Source organism: Eriocheir sinensis, chromosome 5 (assembly GCF_024679095.1).
Source record: "Eriocheir sinensis breed Jianghai 21 chromosome 5, ASM2467909v1, whole genome shotgun sequence".
Lineage (NCBI taxonomy): Eukaryota > Metazoa > Arthropoda > Malacostraca > Decapoda > Varunidae > Eriocheir > Eriocheir sinensis.
The window spans coordinates 18,686,584-18,707,206 of record NC_066513.1 but is presented as its reverse complement, the minus strand read 5'-3'; the positions used below and the strand labels follow the sequence as shown (position 1 = coordinate 18,707,206).

Sequence of the window (20,623 nt, the reverse complement as noted above, 5' to 3'; positions counted from 1 at the left end):
CATCTCCTCTGTGTCCTTTGGAAATATTTGATGGGAGAGCCGATAGGGTTTGAGAATATGACCCCTGATCTTCCTTTACCCCAAATAGGTGTGTGTGTACCCTCTTCTCACTCAGGTGCATTGGTTGTTGCTCTTCATACACCTCTGATTCCCTCATGGATTGCTAACACTTTCTCCTCGAGCTTGTGTGTTTTAATAATCTTTCAATATATTAGTAGTATGCTGTTTGATTTCGTTGACTAACCACACAGACAGTAAGGTTGAAAATCAAAGTCAGCGAGTCGGTAAAGAAGAGCCAGTCTGTCTGTAAATATTGGTTTACTGCAATATGTATTAGCACTGCAGCGTGTGTGTGTGCAGTTCCTTACTCTCTCTCTGTCATTCCCTCTGTATTGGGTCCTTACCTCTGGCCTTTGATGCAGCTACGCAGAAGATGAAAGTAAAGAACCTCATTGCGTTTGTATTCACAGTCTTCAATTTACCAAGAGCTGTAGTATTCTGTTAGTGTTACGTTGCAGTTCCTTTGAGGCTTGAAAACATGGTGTATTATTAAAAAAATGCATCTAAGAATCAATTACAGAGAGGGATATTGTAAGGAGCACATGCCATTTGTATACACAGTTTTTAGTTCACCAAGAGCTTTAGTGTTTTGTTAGTGTTATGTTGCAGTTTCTCTGAGGCTTGAAATGAAAGTGTAATGTTCTAAAAATACATTTTATTCCATTGATTGATCACATAGACAAATAACACACTAATATTTGTCTTAGAGCTACGAAACAGCAGTCTTTTGGGGGGTTAGCTGAGAACACTAATCATATACCACCTTATCGCCTTAATTGTATACCTTTACCTACGAAGTCGATAAATTAATGCAGTCAAACCCAGTAAAGCCGTGAAGGTGGGATGGAAACGTTGGGTAAGCGTGGGTGTAACGAAGAGGCGGTGGAAGGGTCGGGGTGAGGCGGGGGAAAGAAAACGGTGGTGACGTGATGGAATATAAAAGTTAGTGGTTTTGAAAAATGAAAAATGAAAAATCCGAAAATGAAAACGTGACATACACTCTAGGCTATATAAAAACACAGAGTAATATTCTCCCTACCGTATATACACTCGGCCGCCTGTTGTTAGGAGGGTTGATTGTAGGTTTTATATATTCCCTTTTATTCCCTTCCTCCATAAAAACATAGAATTGATGAGTAAACACACACACGCACACACACACACAGACTCGCGCCACGGCCTTGCCTTGTACAGAGTATAAAATGCAGTTTCAGACTATATACAACTTTTTTTTTATCTTATCTCCGTGGAACATTGTAGAGAAGAAGATACGAGCCACCTCAAAGTTTAAAAAAATGGCTTCTCTTGATGATAAGTTTGCTTCATCACCTTTGGACCAGTGAAGCAGGGTTTTGAAACAGTTTCGAGGCTTCACGACACGGCAAGCGGAACATCAAACAGTCATGCCTCCCCGCAGGACTCACCACTGCACGACCCGGAACGTGTACATGAATACGGATCATATATACGAGAAACGGTCGATCGGTGGTGCCCAGACCAAGCCCACGACGAAGTGAACCTGACGACAGCGAAAGGAATCGGAACCTTTTACTCTCATCGTCGTGGCGGAAATATTTACAAGTTTTTTTTCTATATATTCAAAAGAGTTCAGTGTTTTTTTTTATAATGTTTTTGACGGACTGGGTTATACGGTACAGCACGAGGCGTCTTCTTCCTCCTCTTCTTCCTCTTTTTCGTCCTCTTCTTTTTCCTCTTTCCTCTTCATAATCTCAAGGGACGAAAGTTTGATGCTGTGTCTGTCTGGTTTTCTCCCTCCTCCTTCTCTCTCTTCCTCTTTGTCTATTTATATTCTTTCTCTCCTCCATTCTTCTCTGTCTCTCTTTATCCTTCCTCTCTTCCATTCTTCTCTTTGTCTCCCTCTTTGGTATTGGTAACTGTGTGTGGGGGGGAGGTATGGGTGTGTGTGTTTGTATGTGTGTACGTGTGCTCTGGGTCTGTCTATCTGTCTGTCTTCCTGTCTGTGTGTTTGTTAATTTGTCTGAGTGACCGACCGCTTCACACATGCACTCTGCCTGTCTGTCTGTATGTTTCTCTCTCTCTCTCTCTCTCTCTCTCTCTCTCTCTCTCTCTCTCTCTCTCTCTCTCTCTCTCTCTCTCTCTCTCTCTCTCTCTCTCTCTCTCTTCGGTAGGATACTCTCGGAAAGCATTAATTCTGGTGTAAAATTTATGAGTTTTCTTTCGCATTCTCGAGACGATGGTGGATGGATCGCTCTCCGCGGCGTGTCTTGAATTTTTTTGGGGAAAGTCTCTCGCGCTTACGTCCCGGTCTTCATTACAGAATTTATGGCTTAACGTTTTGCGAGGAGGCGAGGCGAGGCAGTGTTGAAAGTATGTGTGGGCGTGAGTGTGTGCATTTGGGAGTGTGTGTGTGTGTGTGTGTGTGTGTGTGTGTGTGTGTGTGTGTGTGTGTGTGTGTGTGTGTGTGTGGGCGTGTGTGTGGGGTCAGGGGGGCGGAATTGTATGTAAGGGGGCGTGTATGTGTGGGGAGGGATCCTTCAATTGTCTCATTTATCTTCAAGGATATTGTTGATGTTTTTTTATTTATTTTTTGTGTCCGCCTCTGTTTGAAGGATTTTACGTCGTTGCGTCTGAGTATTCGAGCGTTTGTCATTTTCCTGTCTCTCTGGTTGTCCGTCTAGCTATTTGTCTGTCTGTTTTTGCGTTCGCCTGCTCGTCTTTCCTCGTCGTGGGATAATTAATTCATTTTGAGGAGCCCTTTGACGCCCGTGTCCAGACCTTGAGTGGCACCCTGACTGGCCTGACCAATCACCTCACTTGCGGCCACACTAATTGCATGACGTGGCGGCCGCTGATTGGCAGGATGACAAGCACCTGGGAGAATGTGGCGCCTTTAATTGGTGCAGCCGCCGCGCCCGCCACCCACGCTGTCCAATTGTAACTTCGCTCCCTGGAAATCACGTTCTCCCTCTCCCTGACTTTGAGAAACGGGATATTTTGAGCTGGCTTTTCGTATCCTTCCAATTTGCAGTCAGTCCAAAAAAAAGTGTATCCTAAAATGTATGTTGAAGTATAAATAAACTAGACCATATATAAAAAAAAATGTGTTTATTTTGGCAAGATTTTCCGTTAATATCTCAGTAAGGTTTTTCAGAGTGTTTTTTCTTGATATGAATACTTATTGGAAAGCTGCGTACAAACTAGTGAACCTTCCCCATTATAGCGTCGTTCGGAAGGACTCACATGTGGCTGGTGTAGAGTATGGAAGTTTGGACTGTCTTGCGTTTCTAACTCCGAATCTTGACTTCTGTTCCAGCGCTGTTATGAAGGAAACTCGCATCTGACTGTAGGACATCGGACGTTTGGGCTCCCTCCGGTTTTCTGTCTGATTCTGAGGCATTCCGGAGCTGTTGTTGGAGGATTGACATGGTTGACTTGGGTACGGATTAGGCGTCATGGCTCCGTGCGGTTTATTGTCTGGTGTTATGGGTGACTTCCGTGGCTAAGCGCTGTAGGATATTGAACGTTCGGGCGCCGTACGCTTTTCTAAAGACTCGAGTCACGCTGATTGATGACCGTGCGTGCTGCGTGTCTGCCTGGCGCCGTGTATTCACTCACTGATTAATTAATTTTAACACGCAGGCGTAGTGCTTCATCGACCGTCCCGCCGCTGTTCATTCATCTGCGTGCCCGTCGGTAAGGCCTCCCGCGCGGCCCATCCGGGTTCAACACTAAATGTTCTTTCGTTCCGCCGGCCAACTCATGACAGGGCCAGTTTGTCAGCGCGCCAGTCAGCCGGCCGACCAGTCCACCAACTCGCCGTACAACTAAAGCACTGTCCATTCGTCCGTGCTAGGAGTAAGCCATCTAATAAAACAGCCATCCATTACCCCGTCCATCCCCTTCTCTACCAAGCCTGCCAGATAGTTCATCAACCAGGCAGCCAACCATCCATCTGCTAAACCACCCTACTAACCACACATACCGTTAATTAATCAGTCTTTATGTCCATCCACCCACTCAGTCAGTTAACCATACCCACCAGTCAGTCAGCCATCCAATCAGGCAGGTCACAAGACCACCAACAATACCAAACAACAGTCGTCATTTGTGCCGGCAATAAGTCAGGCCGTCTGCCATCTTGGTATATGAAGCCTCGGAATGAGTCATCCCGCCACACAATAACGCGAATAGCCTGGACATGAGTCAGCCTGTTGGCCCGCCGAAGTCTCCATGGACACACACACACACACACACACACACACACACACACACACACACACACACACACAAGTCTTGCCAAACAAACTCCCGCCAGCCCTCGCCCACCCACCCCGGCGCCGGCCGCCTCCCCGAGTTACTGTGGGGCGCCTGTTTGTCCACTTCATGACAGGCAAACAGACCAAACAGACGGACAGACACAGAGAAAGTGACCCTCATGCTCAGGCCGTGGAGCTGGTGTTGTCGTCGTCGTTCGTGTCTTTGCTGTGGGGTGTCCGCGAACCTCATCATCTGGCGAGGACGATGAGGATGGAGCAGACGGCGAGGAGGATGAGGAAGGAGACGCGAGGCACGGCGGTGGAGCTCTCGCCTCTCTGCATGGCCGCGGGGTGCTCGCCTGCTGGAGGGGAGGAGGAAGAAGGCATTGAAAGAGGGACGCTTGTAAACAGGAAAGTGAGATAAGGAGCGAAAGAAGGACGGGGACATTTAGGAACGAGTAGGAATTATGATAAGTCTGAAAGGAGGCAAAGAAAAAAGGGAGCTGTATGTGTGTACCGAGAGCAGAAATCACAGCGATAAAATATTGATGCAGGAGTAGAAACCATCAACGTTTGTATGAGGTACATTAATCTTCGAGAGTGTTTGTGTTAGGATAAGTAGTAGCATTAGTAGCATTAGAAGCATTAGTAGTAGTACCAGACGTATATTATTATTATTATTTGATATTTATGTTGCAGTAGCCTGCTCACACCGACATACATACACATACGTACAAGGCCTTACGTTAAAGAATAGATACATTCAGAGGCGCCGACAAGACGTCACCACTCAGAAACACACACACACACACACACACACACACACACACACATACAAATATCCCCACCAACTCCACACACACACACACACACACACACACACACACACACACACACACACACACACACACAGAGAACCCCAAGCCCTCCCTCCCTCTTCCCACACATACATACACACACATCGAGAGAGTGGGGACAACACAAACATATGCCGGGCAGGAGGCGAGAGCAGGAGGCGGGGAAAGGAGCCGGACAACCAACGAGGCAGAACAAGGAGCAGCTGACAATACAGTGGCAGGAAAATAGGAGCTGGACACACCGCGGGACACCAGAAGGCGGAAGGATGTCGCAACTCTGCCCTAGTCACGCCCGGAGGCCATCAACAAGCCAGCTGGTAACCATAATAAAGTGACCACAGGACCCCGGCAGACCATTGTGTGGGGAGAAAGACTGGGACGAGCGGGAAAGGTCGACGGCGAAGAGGGGAAAAGGATGCGAAGAAGAGGCTCAAAAGGAGGAGGCAAATAGGAGAGAAACTTAGGAGTAGGAGGAGGAGGATAATTAGAGAAGGATATGTAAGAAGAAGAAAAACATGTTCCGAAGGAGAGAAGCATGCGAACAAGGAAGAAGGAAAGAATAAAATGGACGCGAGGTCGATGCTCAAAAGGAAGAGGCGAATAGGAGAAAAACTTAGAGGGAGGAGGAGGAAAATTAGAGAAGGATGTGTAAGAAGAGGAAAAATACGTGCCGAGGAAGGAAAGATTGTGATGTGTAGGATCAGAAGGTGAACAAGGAAGAAGGAAATAATAAAAAAAAGGATGCGAGGTCGATGCTCAAAAGGAAGAAGCGAATGGAGAAAAAAACTAGGAGAAGGAGGAGGAAGATAATTAGAGGAGGCTGTGTAAGAGGTAAAATATATACGGAAGTCGAAAAGAATAGAAGATGAACAAGGAAGAATAAAAAGAAGAAAATAAACTAAGAAGAAAACTCAGAATATACTACAAGAAGAAAAAGGTAAAAATGAAGTCTTCAAAGGGGATATTTAAAATTAAAAGAGAAAGGAAACGAATAACAGGGAAGTGAACTATAGAAAACAATGTAAAAGGAGAGAAAAGCAATAAAGATTTAAGGATGCGAATAGAAAGAAGAAGGAGGTGAAGAAAAATGGCGAGGAAAAAGTGAAGGCAGAATGAAGAAAAAGGAAAAAAAATAAGGACGGGATGCGAAAAATGTTTTAAAATTGGATGTGAAGAGGAAGAAAACACAGAACAAGAAATGCAGGAGCGAGTGCTGTGAGGGAGAAAAATAAATTACTGAAAATTGAGAAAGAAGAGGAGAATGGCTGCTATAACTGGAACGATAATGGAAATGATGAGAGCAAGCGATTGAGAAGAAAAGTGTCCGTGAAGAATGATTGAAAAATGTTTAGATAAAAAAGTGACGGAAAAAAAAGGTAAAGGAGAGAAACGAGAGAGGAGGGTATAGGAAGAGAAAAAAGGAACACGAATGAAAAAATGCGAAGAGGAGATCGAAAGAAAAAAATACAGACGAGGAAAATGAAAAACGAAGAGAAAAATGAGATGAATTTCAAAAAGACGAAAACAGAAACGGGGTGACGATAAAAAGATTGCGGAGGTTATTAAATTTTGCAACAAGAAAAAGGTGTAACATAAAACAAGAAAGGGAAGACTATTCAAAAGAGGCGAATACATAGGAAAAGGAAACCATCTATAAAGCGGAAGAAACGAAGCGAAGGAGAAAGAAAAAGGAACATGAAAGAGAAGAAGCAGACAACCCTAGTAATTATACTGCCAGGAAAAGGAGGACAAATTAAGAAGGGAAAAGAATGTGAGAGAAAAAGCAAAATGTGAAAGGAATCGAAAGAGATGGATGGGAGTAAGAAGTGGAGGAGAATGGAGGCGGAAAGAATACGAAGAGAATGTAAAAGAATAAGAGGAAGGGGAGAAAAAGAAGATGGATGAGAGCAAGGAGAAAGAAGACAGCAAGGAGGATGTATTTACACAAGAAAATTGAATGAAGAATAAAAGAAGAATGAAGGAGAAATTTTAAATGGAGAAGAAATATAAAACTTATCGACATGTGAAATAAGTTGAAAAGCCTTAGAAGAACGAATTGCTATTATGTCGGGAGAGAGAGAGAGAGAGAGAGAGGGAGAGGGAGAGGGGGAGAGGGAGAGAGGGAGAGAGAAAAAATGCCCCTAGTAACGACAATAAAAGAACAATAGGGAGGAAAAAGAAAAAAAAAAGTTAACGAGAGTATTTAATTAAAATAATATAGAGCACATTAACGAACAAAAGAAGGGTAAGAGCAAGATCAAAGCAATTAACTGAAAAGAGTACATTGAGCGTAAATGAATTTGAATCGAAGAAGTGAAAAATAGACGACGAGAAATATGCAAAATGAGATGCAATTAAAAAAGTATTTAAAAAAAAAGAAAGAAAAAATCTATTCAAAACATCTGACTAGCAGATGATGAAGCCGAAGAGAAAAAGGAATGTGGAAATAATACATGAAAGAAGTTGATTAATGTGAGTTCAAGGAAATGTTGCACGGGAAAAAATACAAATTAGGACAAAATTAATTAGGTAAAAAAGGAGAAATACATCACTAAAAAGCTGACAAGTGAATTATAAAACCGAAAAGGCACGAAGGTAAAAATGAGAAATGGAGTGAATTATATTGTTGATTGTTAATAAAGGAAAAGAAGCAGCGACACTAGGGTAGATTTTAGGGTGAAACAAAAGTTAAAAAGCTGAAAAAAAACCCTTAACGAAAAATAATAGACATGCAAACGATAAAGCTGACGGTATAAATTAATGAAGAAATCAATTACGGAAAGAAAAAAAAATGACTACTGTAGAAAAATATGAAACGGAAAGAAAGAAAATGATTAATGTAGATAGAAAGAAAAAAATATGAAAGCGATGACATAGTATTGCAAAAACTGAAAAAAAAATGTAAAAAATAGGTGAGGACTGATTAAGAAAAAAGGAGGGAGGGGAATTCATAAAAGGTGAGATGCTCCAAGGAGACAAAAATTTATTCGACTCATAATGACCTATTGAAGAATTATAATCTTTTGATCTGAACTTTTCCTTTTTTTTTTTCCTTCCGCACTCCTCCCGGCTTTTCCAATCTCCATCAATCAAATTTTCTCTCAAATGAGTTGTTCCACTTTTTCCTTCCCCTCCCTTCCCGCCCCGCTCTCTCTCTCTCTCTCTCTCTCTCTCTCTCACCTTCTTTCTTTCATTCTTTCTTTCATTCTTTCTTTTCTCCTCCTCTTCCTCCTCCTCCTCCTCCTCATCATCATCATCATCATCCCCACCGCCACCACCACCACTCAATCCTTACCTCTGAGCACGTAGACGGTGACGGTGGCGGGGGCGGCGTTCTCGGGCACGCAGGTGTAGTTCCCAGAGTGCTCGGGGCCCACGTCCGCCACCCCGAGGCGCGACGTGCCCTCCGCCGTGTGCACCGCCACGTCGTTCTTGCCGGAGTAGTGCACCACCTCCCCGTTGTGGTACCTGGCGGGGGGGAGGAACGGTACGGGTTAGTTTAGTAGTGCTGGATGGTGTAGGACAAGTTTAAGTGGGTATGCTATCTTTGAGGGGGTAAAGGATAGTCAGAGGTTAATTTAGTTGTAATTATGGGGTATAGGTCTGTTGTATCTCGTTCTTGTAGTATCTGTTAGTGGATTGAAATGGGACTAGTAAGTTTAGAAAGTATTTATAGTTAAAGAACGTACGGGGTGATTTTGGTAAGATAGTCCTGGTTAATTTGGCTCGGGGTTATGAGGTAAAAGTCTGTTATACCTCTTCGTTGTGGTACCTGCCAGTGGGTTGATATGGCACCGGTTAGTTTAGAAGTTCTGTGAAGTGTTAGAGTGAGTATTTCATGATGTGTTTGCATATATGTGTATTTATGAAGATTATGGATGGTAGCATGTTTGAATAATCATTTTGTTGTGTTCTTCATTAAATTTCCTAAAGGAGCTGTAAATGCAAAGTAACCCGAACCTTAAATAAACCAAGGATACGTCTTTGTATTTGTAAACATTCCCTTGTGTAACAGTGAAGTCTTATATGTTTGCCCTACCCACCCGAGCGGCAAGAAAGTGAGCCTTTGAGAGGGAACAAACGTGAAGTCCCATACACACAAAGCTCAGGGATGTGTTTGTGGACTTGTGGATGTTCTGTGTATTTGTTGATGTGTATTGTTTGTGTTAGCCGTTCGAAAGTAACCTTCTGAGAGGCTGGCTAACGCGGTGTTTTATCTTCGAGGGACTGGGAGATCTAACTTTAACACTGCTTCGGGTCCTTCTCTTTAACGGAGGGGAAGGGATGACGCTGATCCTCACCAGCTCGCCGAGAGGAAAGAAGTCAAATAGAAAGAGGAAAGGAAAAAAAATCTCTGTTGAATGAATTGACACCGACTATTGACCAAGATTATGTAATGTCTATACTATATTTTACTTCTACTATTTTACTTTTACTATTTATTTTTACTGTTGTTCTTTTACTTGAGTTTCTTGTCTTGAAATTTTATGTACTTTGTTTTTTGCAGCATTTTATTTCCTTTTGTATCAACGTTCCCTTTCTATTAACGTTCTCTTCCCATTTATTTACGTTCTCTTCCCCTTATTTACTTTCTTTTCCCCTTAATTTACGTTCTTTTCCCCTTTATTTACGTTCTCCTCCCCTTTATTTTCGTTTTTCCCATTTATTTACATTCTTTTCCCCTTAATTTACGTTCTTCCCATTTATTTACGTTCTTTTCCCCTTAATTTACGTTCTCTTCCCCTTTATTTGCTTTCTTTTCCCCTTTATTAGCTTTCCTCCTACCCTTTTATCAACCTTTATTATCTGTCCTTAGTCTTAACTCTTTTTGTCCTTATATCAACCTTCCAAATGCTCTTTGTCAACGGTCTCCTTCCCCCTTTGTTCGAGCACTTCCTCTTTCACTTTTATCAACATCCTCTCTGCCCTTTTTTTATCAACTTTTCCTCTACCCATTTCCCCCGTCCGTTGTCGTCTACCTGCCGCCATAATTAATGTAACACCTGTACACAGTGTTTGCCCCTTACCTGTCGAGTCCCAGCGTTTTCCCAGACAGCTTTTCTCTCCCTCTCCCTCTTTCTCCTCCCCTACTAACCCCTTATTTTCTCTCTCATTTTTTATCTCCATGTTTCACTCATCATTTCCTCCTTCCCTCTTTTTCTTTTTCTATTTTCCTTCCTTCTTTTTTCTTCCTCTCGTTACCTTCCGGCGAATCACATTTTCCCAGACATCTTTTTCCTCCCTTTCCTTCTTTCTTTATTTAATGTCTCACTTAGTTTCCTCTTCCTCCTCTTTCTTTTATTTTCCTCTCTTCTCTCCATCTTCATCTCTCTACGTCTTTCTTTTACCTTTCACTCAGTTTCTTCCTCCTCCTCTTTATCTCTCTTTTTCCTTCCCTCTCTGTCTCTGTCTCTTTTATGTTTATCTCGGTTTCCTCTTCCTCCTCTCTATTTTGCTCTCCCCCATTCTCTCTCCATCTCTATCTCTCTTTATCTCTATGTTTCACTCAGTTTCCTCCTCCTCCTCTTTTTCCCTCTTTTGCTTTTTTCCTCTTTTTTCCTCCATTTTTTCCCTCACGTTACCTGCCGCCTCATCACGTTTTCCCAGGTAACATTTTTTCCCTCACTCTCACTCTCCCTTTCTCTTCTCCCTCTTTCCGGCCCTCACGACCCCATCAGGTGCACGTGGGCTTCTTATCTCTCCCTCTTTTCTTCTTTCCTTCCCACTCCATCCTTTTCTTCTTCTTTTCCAGGTACTCTTTCATGTCTTTATTTCTCTCTTTCCCTCTCCTTCTATCTCTTTCTCCCCTCCCCATTCTTTTCTTTGTTCTTATTCCTTTCCCCATTCCGCTGCCTCCTTTCTTTTTTCTCTCTCCCTCCTTTACCCATGTTTTTCCAGGTACCAATTTGCTCCCCCTCCCTTCACCAGTCTTTCTCTTACCTTTATCCTTGTCTTTCTTTCCTTCTCTCTTCCTCCCCCATATTCTCTCAGGCACCATTTCTCTCCCTCTCCCTCTCTCTCCCTCTCCCTCTCCCTCTCCCTCTCCCTCCCTCTTCCCCTCTTTCTACCTGTCACGACCGATGTTTTCCAGGCATTGTATCTCTCCCCTTCCTTCCCCTCCCTCTCTCTTTCTTTTTCTACCTCACTCTCTACTTGACGAGGGCTTGACGGGAACAGGCGGGCTTCAGGCTGTGTCCCAGAGGTCGTAATCTTCCGCTGGGTCGTCCGGGTCGTGCGCAGTGCGGCAAAACACCGTCGGGACCGCCACCTCTTTGATTACCTCGCCCGTCCTGCCCGCCGCCGCCGCTCAGCTAAGTTCCCGTGCCATCGATTCCCCTCCGCTGCCGCTGCCGCCGCCGACTCAGAGGTTCTTCTCGCCGCCGCGGCCAGGTGTAGGTATGCATGTTTTATGACGGCAGACAGGACAAGGCCAAGGCAAAGGTACAATAGCCCGTGACTCGCTACTCCATGAAAAAGGGGGAGAGGTCAAGGCAAGACAAGATTACGATAACCCGCGAGTCAGAGCGATATAAATAATGGAGGCAGAGGAAAAGGCCAAGGGATATGGATCGAATTTGGCTCCAAAGAGTATAAGGAGGAAACGGAGCGACAGAAAGGATCTTTGCCAGTTCTTGTGCACCCTTTTTACGGGTATTCATAATGAGGACAACGGCTGTAACAGATTGAGCTGAAATATATGATTGAAATATTATCAGGATGAAGTTTAGTTTATATTTGACATATTTCACTTACTCTTTGCAGAAAATTTGCTGCCCCTACGAAACTTGTTGAAAATGCGCGTACAAATTCATTAAAAAGGTGTGAGATAGATTTCCTTCGCTCACCTGTAAATGAATTAGTCTTAGGCTCCCTATTTGACGTTTGGGCGTTTTGTGATCTTTTACACTTGTCCTGACGAGTTGTTAATGTAAGATTATTGAAAGTTTTAAATGGAGGTTATTTAGATTCATGGAAAGTGACGACAGAAGGCATATAGCTGGTTCTCATGAGCAGTTATGTGTATGCTGGCTGACCTCTTGCTGCTTTTGTATATCCTTGTGAATCCTTAATTAAGCGGGAAGGAAAAGGAAGAGTGTGAAGGGACAGGTTGACTTTTTGTAGTCCTTTTGTAGTCCTTGTGTGGGAGAGGGGGAATGTGGAGTAAGGAAGGAACTTGAATAGGATAGGATGACCTCTTTAAGTCTCCGGGTATCCTTGTATATCTTCCTGTGTGTTGAATGAAGGAGGAAGGGAAGGGTGTGAAGGGACAGGCTGAGCTCTAGTAGTCTTCTGATATCCTTGTACAATCTTGCGTGTGTGATGGAAGATGGGAAGAAAGTGTGAAGGGAAGGAGGGACCTCTTGTATTCTCTTGATGTCTTTATGTATCCTTGTTTATCTTGACTTTGAGAGGTAGGGTTGAGGACAGGTTAACCTCTTGTAGTCTCCTGATATCCTTGTCTTTTTGTCGGGGGGAAGGGAAGGGTACGAGGGAACAGGTCACCACCACCACTACTACCCACACCTCCCTACCACCACCACCTCACCCCCATGCGTGCTTCCCCTCACGTCATTCCCCTTGGTCGTGCCGTTAGTGGGATGAGTTAGTCAGAAAGATGTCAGCGTGATCCACCCTGCCTAACACGCCACGCCACGCACCTGCCCGGCCGCATCACCTCCACTTCGACACCTGGAAAACTCAATCCTAAATTACATCTTCCGTCGCGTTGAAGACTCAGAAAAATGTCAGCGTCACTCAGTTCTCCAGATAGATATATTTTGCTTTTGGAAGAAGAAATAATGTTGTTAGGGGAGTTTAGTCAAAGAGTGGGGCGATGCTTATGGGAAGAGGAGGTTAAACATAAATGAAGGTAGTTAAACATATACGAAGGAGATTATTAATATATGAAATAAGTTAAGCATAATTGATGGAGGGTACTCATAAATCTAGGAGGTCAAGCATGAATTAAAGAGATTAAGGGCAGGTGAAAGGGGCTAAACATAAATGAGAGCAGTTAAGCATAAATGTAGGAGAATAAGCTTAAATGAAGGGTTCAGGATACGTGGGGGACGTTAAGCATGAATAAAGGAGGTTAGGAGTGCATGAAGGTTGGATATAATTGAAATGGGCAGACGTAAATAAAGGAGATTAATGATAAATAAATGTTGTTAAAAAATAAATTAATGAGTGTCAGCATAAATAAAGGTTAAGGGTAAATGAATGAGGCCAGACAGAAATGAAGTAGGTTAGATATAAAGAAAAGGGTTGGGGATGAGGGAGTAAGAAAATAAATTAGGGAGTATAAGCATAAATAAAGTGAGTTAAAGATATGTGAAGGAGCTTACATACCTGAAGAACGTTAAATCCGAATTAAAGATATGTGAAGGAACTTATATACCTGAAGAACGTTAAATCCGAATTAAAGATATGTGAAGGAACTTATATACCTGAAGAACGTTAAATCCGGTGCTGCTGGAATGGCTAACACCACACCACTACCTTTGCAATGGTCTGACCTGCGTGCTTCGTCACCTCACGGACAATTGCCAACCTGAGAGAACCGTAATCTTCGCCTTCAAACACGTTGTATCGAGGCATAACTCGCGGCGATGGTTAATCAGGAAACTTTTTCATCCCGAACAGTCCTGAAAAGTTTGTGAGCCTTGCGTGAGTACCTGTCTGATTATTCCTTATCCTTTTATTCTGTGTTAAAGTCTTTCGTATGTTTCTTTGCCCGCTGTCGCTTCTTAAGATTGCGATGGCCGTTAGCAGCGCGAGGGGCAGTGGACGCTATGTTTGAGGCCTTCGGGAGTGTAATCAGGAACTTAACTGGAGCTCCTCTGCGCGCTCATCAAGAGTTTAACATTTTTTGCCGACTTTTTTGCTGCCGTGTTCGCCTTTGTGGGATTAGGGCGGTGAAACTCGAGCGGCGCGCGTCTGTGATCTCGCATTATCTCCTGACGAAGAAGTAGTTGCTCGTGTAAGTCCTTGAAGCAGGGGCGGTAATGTAATCTAATCCCCCAAATAATTAAATGGTTCCTGCCAGCCAGCCACTTCCCGACCCGACTCCGCCCTGCCCGAAGCCTGCTGCCGAGAATCACCGCGACCGTTTCCACCTAAAAGGACCTTAACCCAACAGAAAGCAATTAAAGTGTAGCTCGGAGCCTTTAGTTGGTTCACAAGAGAAGGAGGAAGAGGAAGAGGAGGAGCAGCAGCAGCCGTAGATAAAAGAGCATTAAAGGAAAGAGGAGGAAAATTATAGAAAAAAAATGAGAGGATGAGAAGGGCAAGGAAGAGGATGGCCAGGAGGAAAATGAAAGGGAATAGAAGGAGGAGGAATACGAAGAGAAGGGACAGCAGCAGGAGAAAAAAGAGTAATAAAGCAAGGAGGAGGAAAATTATAGAGAAAAAGAGAGGATGAGAGAGAGAAGGAAGAGGACGACCAGGAGGAAGAAATTGAAAGGTGATAGAAGAAAGAAGGAACTGAGGAGAAGGCAGAGAACGAGACCAGGAAGAAAGGTAAGAAAAAAGACAATTAGGAATGTAAAAGATAAAAGGAGAGGGGGGAGGAGAAAATGTTGAAAAGGATTGAAAAGCGAGAGAATGAACGGACGGGAAAAGGGGAGGAGGAAAGAGAGGGTAGAAAGAGAAAGAGAAAATAATGAAAGGAAAAGAAAGAACGAAAAGTAGGAAGATGAAGAAAAATGAGGAGGAAGAGGGAGAGGAACGGGAAAAAGAAGAGAAAGAGGAGGAGATGGAGAGGGAGGAGGAGAATGAAGAAACAAAGGAATAGAAGGAGGAGCAGGAGTAAGAGGAAAAAAAAGGACGAGGAAGAGGAAGAAGAAGAGGAGGAGGAGGAGGAGGAAGTGCAGACACCCTCTGTGGGTAGGAGGGGTGGGAAGTCACGCGATGCCTCCATTGGGTCACACACACACACACACACACACACACACACACACACACACACACACACACACACCATCACGAAATGCGTCTTGTTTATGCGTGCTCCCCCCCTGTAAGTCTTCCTAAGTGCCGTTTCTTACCCGAACCTTACGCCACTATTTGCTATTGAAACATTGAAACTCTTTTCCTCCTCTTATTCTTCCAAGGACTCGCTCGTTTTATTTTACCTTCATTCTGACTTAGCTTGTTCTGGACCCCGTGTGTTCCTGATGAGGCAGTATTTTTATCTTTTTTACCGTATTTTTATCTTTTTACAGCAAGGATAACAGTCCAAGGAAAAAACAGCAACAAAACAGCTAGAAAAATGCCCGCTCCCATTATAGATAGATATTATTTTTACAGTAACGAAAGGATCTCAACGGCAAAAAATACATAAAAGAACAACAAAAAATGTCCGCTAGACGCTGCTCCTATGAAAGAGAGTAGAGATGAGTGGCCAAGAGAGAGGTTAATAGACAGATATATAAATAGTACCTGCTGTTTGCAAAGACTCACTGGGACTTGATAGCAGATAATTGGGTCGTTTGGATAACCATAACGAGCTGTAAGAGTATTGAGATCATGGACCACCTACCCGCCTTTTCCGGGGACTTGAGGGAACAAAATTAGGTCGTTTGGATATCAGTAATGAGGCTTTAGGTGTTGAGATCATGGAGCACCTTCCCGCCTTTTCCCGGGACTTGAGGGAACAAAATTAGGTTGTTTGGATATTAGTAATGAGGCTTAAGGTATTGAAATCATCCCGTCTTCTTCAGGCTTGTAGCAACTCATGGGGACTCGAAGGAACAAAATTTGGTCGTTTGGGTATCAGTAATGAGGTTTTGAGAGTATTGAAATTTGAGAGCACCTTTCCGTCTTCTTTCAGCTTGTATGGACTGACTGGGACTTACGGATACACTGTTTGGCTGTTTTGATATCAGTGAGCTTCGGGAGTATTAATAACTTTCACTTTCCTATCTTCCTCCGTCTTGTACCGATTCACTATGACGTCAGGACACCGAGTTAAGCTGTTTTGGTATCCGTAATGAGCCTTTTTTTGAGAGCATTGAAATCTTGAAATACCCGCCGTCTCCTGTACTTCCAGAGACTAAGGGCCATATTTTTAAACGTTTCGGCGCCTACGCACACATAATTGGGACGGTTTTCGTAGTCTGAGGCATTTCCAGGGGTATTCTGATCCTTCTTCTGTACCACGATTTAAAACGACACATTAAAATACAGTTGATCTCTTTTTTGGCCTTTGAAAATACATGGTTTTCATAAGAGTTTTTGGCACTTCCAGGGATAATTAAATGACGTTGTTGGTAGTTTGATCCTTCTTCTGTACCAGGATTTAAAACTACACTCATTAGAATACTGCTAATCTCCTTTTTGGCCTTTGAAAATACGTGGGTTTCTTATGAGTTTTTCGCACTTCCAGGGGTAATGACCTTGCCGGTAGTGTGATCCTTCCTCTGTACCAGGAACCTAAAAAGAACGGTCATTAGTAAACAATTGATCTCCTTTATGGCCTTTGGGAATAGTTGATGTGAGAGCCTGCACGAAGCGTCTGAGAATCCCGCCCTCTCGCCACGTGTCTCTCGTTCTCTAGCTTATTCTGGTTCAGCTCTTCCTGTAACCGCCTCGTCGGGACACAAGGGCGCCGCGTTGTCGTATACCTTTAACTTGCTTCCCGGATCCGTTACCTGCGTCAAAAGGTTTCACGCCTGAGCGCCTTCCTCCCCCCAAACCTGCGTGGTGTAGCTCAGGTGTTATCTTCGTGAGTCATCCCTTCAGCCCCATGATCGTTGTTCCCTCCCCTCGCGCTCCCCTCACGACATCAGATAAAGGTGTGTTCTGCCCCCCTTAATGCGATTGGTGGATAAATGAGAGTATTTTAAGCGGTGTTATTGGATGGGTTGAAGTCCGGAATGGTTACCGTCAGGGGTCCGTAAAGGGTTTAAAGCCGTGATAGTGAGTATAGAAAGCGGCTTATCGGGTTGAATCGTGTCCGGGAACCCGTTGAATTTTCTTGTTGATGGTTCTAATACGTTTGCCTCCCCTCCCTCCTCCCCTCTCCTCCCCTAAGCGGTTCTCTTTTCCTGGTTTCAACTACTGCTTCTACTTCCTCCTTTTTGCCTTCCTTCTCTGTTCCCTTTTCTTCCTCCTCCTCCTCCTCCTTCTCCTCCTCCTCCTCCTCCTCCTCATGCCGCTCCTCCCTCTGCTTTCCTTTATTTCTTTCTTTCTCACCCCCTTATTCGTTCCCTTCTCTCCCTCTCTCTCTCCCCCTTCTTTCTCCCTCTCTCTCCCCATCCTTCCCCTCTCCCCCTCCTGCTCCTCCTCCTCCTGCCGCTCCTCTCCCTGCTTTCCTTTCTTCCTTTCTTTCTCCTCCCCTTATTCGTTCCCTTCTTCCCCTCTCTCTCCCCTTCCTCCCTCTCTCCTCCTCCTCTCTCCTCCCTGCTTTCCTTTCTTCCTTTCTTTCTCCTCCCTCTCCGCCATATTGTAACACTCCCCTTAATTACAGTCTATCACTCTCACCACACACACACACACACGCACACACACACACACACACACACACACACACACACACACACACACACACACACACACACACACACACACACACACACACACACACACACACACAGTGGTCTCATTGTGTACTCTTGGACATACGCGCACACTGACCCCACACGCACATGTACTTTCCCTTTCACAACTTCAGCACGCAATACAACATTAGCATTTATATTACGATTTTTGCACACACACATACATACATACATACATACAAGCATACATAGACACATACATACATACATATACACATGCACCCCCCACACACGGTTCCCCCCCCCCCCCCCCTTCACACACACACACGCACACAAACACATTAATCTGTTATCATGAATTCACACTCGCAAACATAGTAACAAACACATATGAAGCATGAAGAAGTATGAAGTGGACACACATTCACCACCATCACTACCACACCATCACCACCACCACCACCAGTATCACCACCACCACCACCTCCACTCAAAATATTTTTCTCGATTACATTTCTCAGCTTATTGTGTTCCTGTCTCCATTCTTCCACCTGTCGAGGGCAAGAGGAAGAGAAAAATCGCGAGCGTTAGGAAAATAAAAGTGAACAGTAAAAGCCCGCCTGGAATGAAAAATAAACTAAGATAATTAACACCTTAGTAAGAGGCGAAAACGTTTAATTCTCTTACCATTTAATTAAAGCCAATTTTATATTTTATTTTTGTATTTACTTTTTTTTTGTTTAGGATAGTGTTAGCAGACAAAAAAAAATAGTAACGGTAATAGCTAAATAATCTTAACCACAACAATAGCAACGACGACAACACCAACATCAGCAATGATAATGATAGTAATAAAAAATTATAATACTAACAATAATAAAAATAAACATTGATACCCACGAGGAAATAGCAAGAAAACGTATTATTCGCCGTACGAGCAAAACCTCCAATAGCTTTCCTCGCTTTGTTTCTGTTTCTTCTCGGCGAGGAAAAGGAGCTAATGCATATCAATGGCTTTTTGTCGCGTCAACACACACCTCGCACAAACGGAATGCTAATACGGCACGACGGAGCGAGGAAAGGTCCGTCTTGTAAGGGAGATCAAAGGGTCCAAGATGTTTGTGGAGAAAGACGGGGCGTTATATGTGTGTGTGTGTGTGTGTGTGTGTGTGTGTGTGTGTGTGTGTGTATGGGAGATTGATAATAAAATGTTCTATGGTAGAAGAGAGCTTGGGGAGGTGAATTGAAGGGAAAGATAGGGGATTTAAACATGTGGAAGGGATGATATGGTGACTTTTATTGTAGACTGAGTAAGTGTGTTTGAGGGATAAGTATAGCGAATGAGGTGGAACAGTAGAGGTTAGTGGATGGAACAGTGGATAGCTAGAAAGGTGTGGTGGATGTGGTGGATTTAGCACTGTGGAAGTAAGGAGGTTAAGGAAAGTTAAGGAAGGGAAGTAAGAATGGTGGATTTAGCACTGTGGAATTAAGGGGGCTAAGGAAAGTTAAGGAAGGGAAGTAAGAATGATAGGTAAAGTAGGTAGGTCATGGTGGAGGGAGCGGTGGGTGGCTTAAATAAGATCAAGTATGTGAGTAATTTGTATGATGGTGGAGGTTAGTGGAAAGAACGGTGGATAGAACTGTGGAAAGCAAGGTGAGGTGTATACAGTAGCTTTAGCACATGTGAAAGGGAAGTCATGGTGGAAGGAACAATTGATGGTGGAGGGAACGGTTGATCGCTCTGGTAAGGTCAAGTACTATGTGTATAATTTGTATGATGGTGGAGAGGTGAGGTGAATACTGTAGCTTTAGCAAATGTTAAAGGTAAGTCATGGTGGATGGAATAGTGGATGGTGGAGGGAACGGTTGATCACTCTGGTAAGGTCAAGTATGTGAATAATTTGTATGGCGGCGCACGTGTGGATGGGGAGGTCCGGCGTGGATGGATGTGTTGCTGCCACGCGGAAAATTGCAATTACGGTTGGAAAGAAATACTCAAAGCGATGTGAAGCTGCCTGTCGCGGCCCCTGGATACATAAACTGATGCTGACGTCAATATTGCAGTCTAGTTGTTTGAAATCATATCTGTGCTCCTTTCCTTTTATATCTGACTTGCCTGTATTTATGGTCCTCTCGTGTTACCTGCTGTGTTTTGGTTACCTCTGAAGCTGGTATTATTTCTGATTGGGGTCATGTTGTCTGTAATTTCTCTGCTATTTTTATTTCTTCGTTTTGTCTTTATATTTTCCTTCCTAATGTGTTACTCGGGTTTGATAATTACCCCTAGAACTGTTATTTATTATCTGTGTGTAGTTTATTTACCTGTTATCATTTAAGTTGCCCTTTTATCTACTTGTCCCTTACCTGTGTTTCTTTGTGTGTTACCTGTAGTATTGCTTATTTAACCGTTAGAGATGTTACTAGTTACCTCTCGTAGTTCGTAGCTCTTTCTGCCCATTTGGAGATAATTATTGTGGCACGGATGTAACTTTATCCAATCACTATGGTGCGGATTTGTCAGTATGAATGTTGCCTGGATTTACTTTTGTTCTGCAGGAGCCTAAATCATCGCTGCTCTGTGTGCTGTGTTCATTCAGGCAAACAGCTGCTCTTGATTTACCCCGCATTGTCTAATTTATACTATCCCTGTGGTCGAAAGTTATATTCGCTTTGTAAGTTGAAGTTATTGCTCCCCTCTGTGTATAGTTTACATTTGCTAAATTGGTCTTCCCCTTCCCAGACCTCTTTCGACTGTTTCTGAGCCACATCCCTGCAGTTTCAGTCCCTTCAAACCTCTCCTAGACGCTCTTTCTCACTTCCTAATGCTCTTAAACTCCTCCTTGCCTACAATCTTTTTCTTTCCCTTCCGTGTTCTCTTTCACCCAGTCCCGTTTCTTGCTTCGTGTCGCTTCCAGGAGTCACATTCACCTTGGCTCTCTTAAAGCCTTCCACCTACTCGTATCCCGAG

The 20,623-nt window shown here is 43.7% G+C and overlaps 1 protein-coding gene across 2 annotated transcripts in view; it reads right to left on the bottom strand.

The window, feature by feature from the left end:
* Positions 1-700: 700 nt before the first annotated feature.
* The window catches only part of LOC126984782 (limbic system-associated membrane protein-like), a 146,107-nt gene continuing 126,184 nt past the window's right edge, over positions 701-20,623 (bottom strand). Inside the window, exons 6-7 of one of the 2 annotated variants that reach the window (XM_050838871.1) lie at positions 8,451-8,623; positions 701-4,660 (exon numbers count right to left, since the gene is read on the bottom strand). In XM_050838871.1, the coding sequence (XP_050694828.1) occupies positions 4,548-4,660; positions 8,451-8,623 (286 nt within the window). In that variant the 3' untranslated portion in view covers positions 701-4,547. The remainder of the gene's footprint in view (positions 4,661-8,450; positions 8,624-20,623) is intronic. The other variant, XM_050838878.1, reaches the window with a different exon arrangement.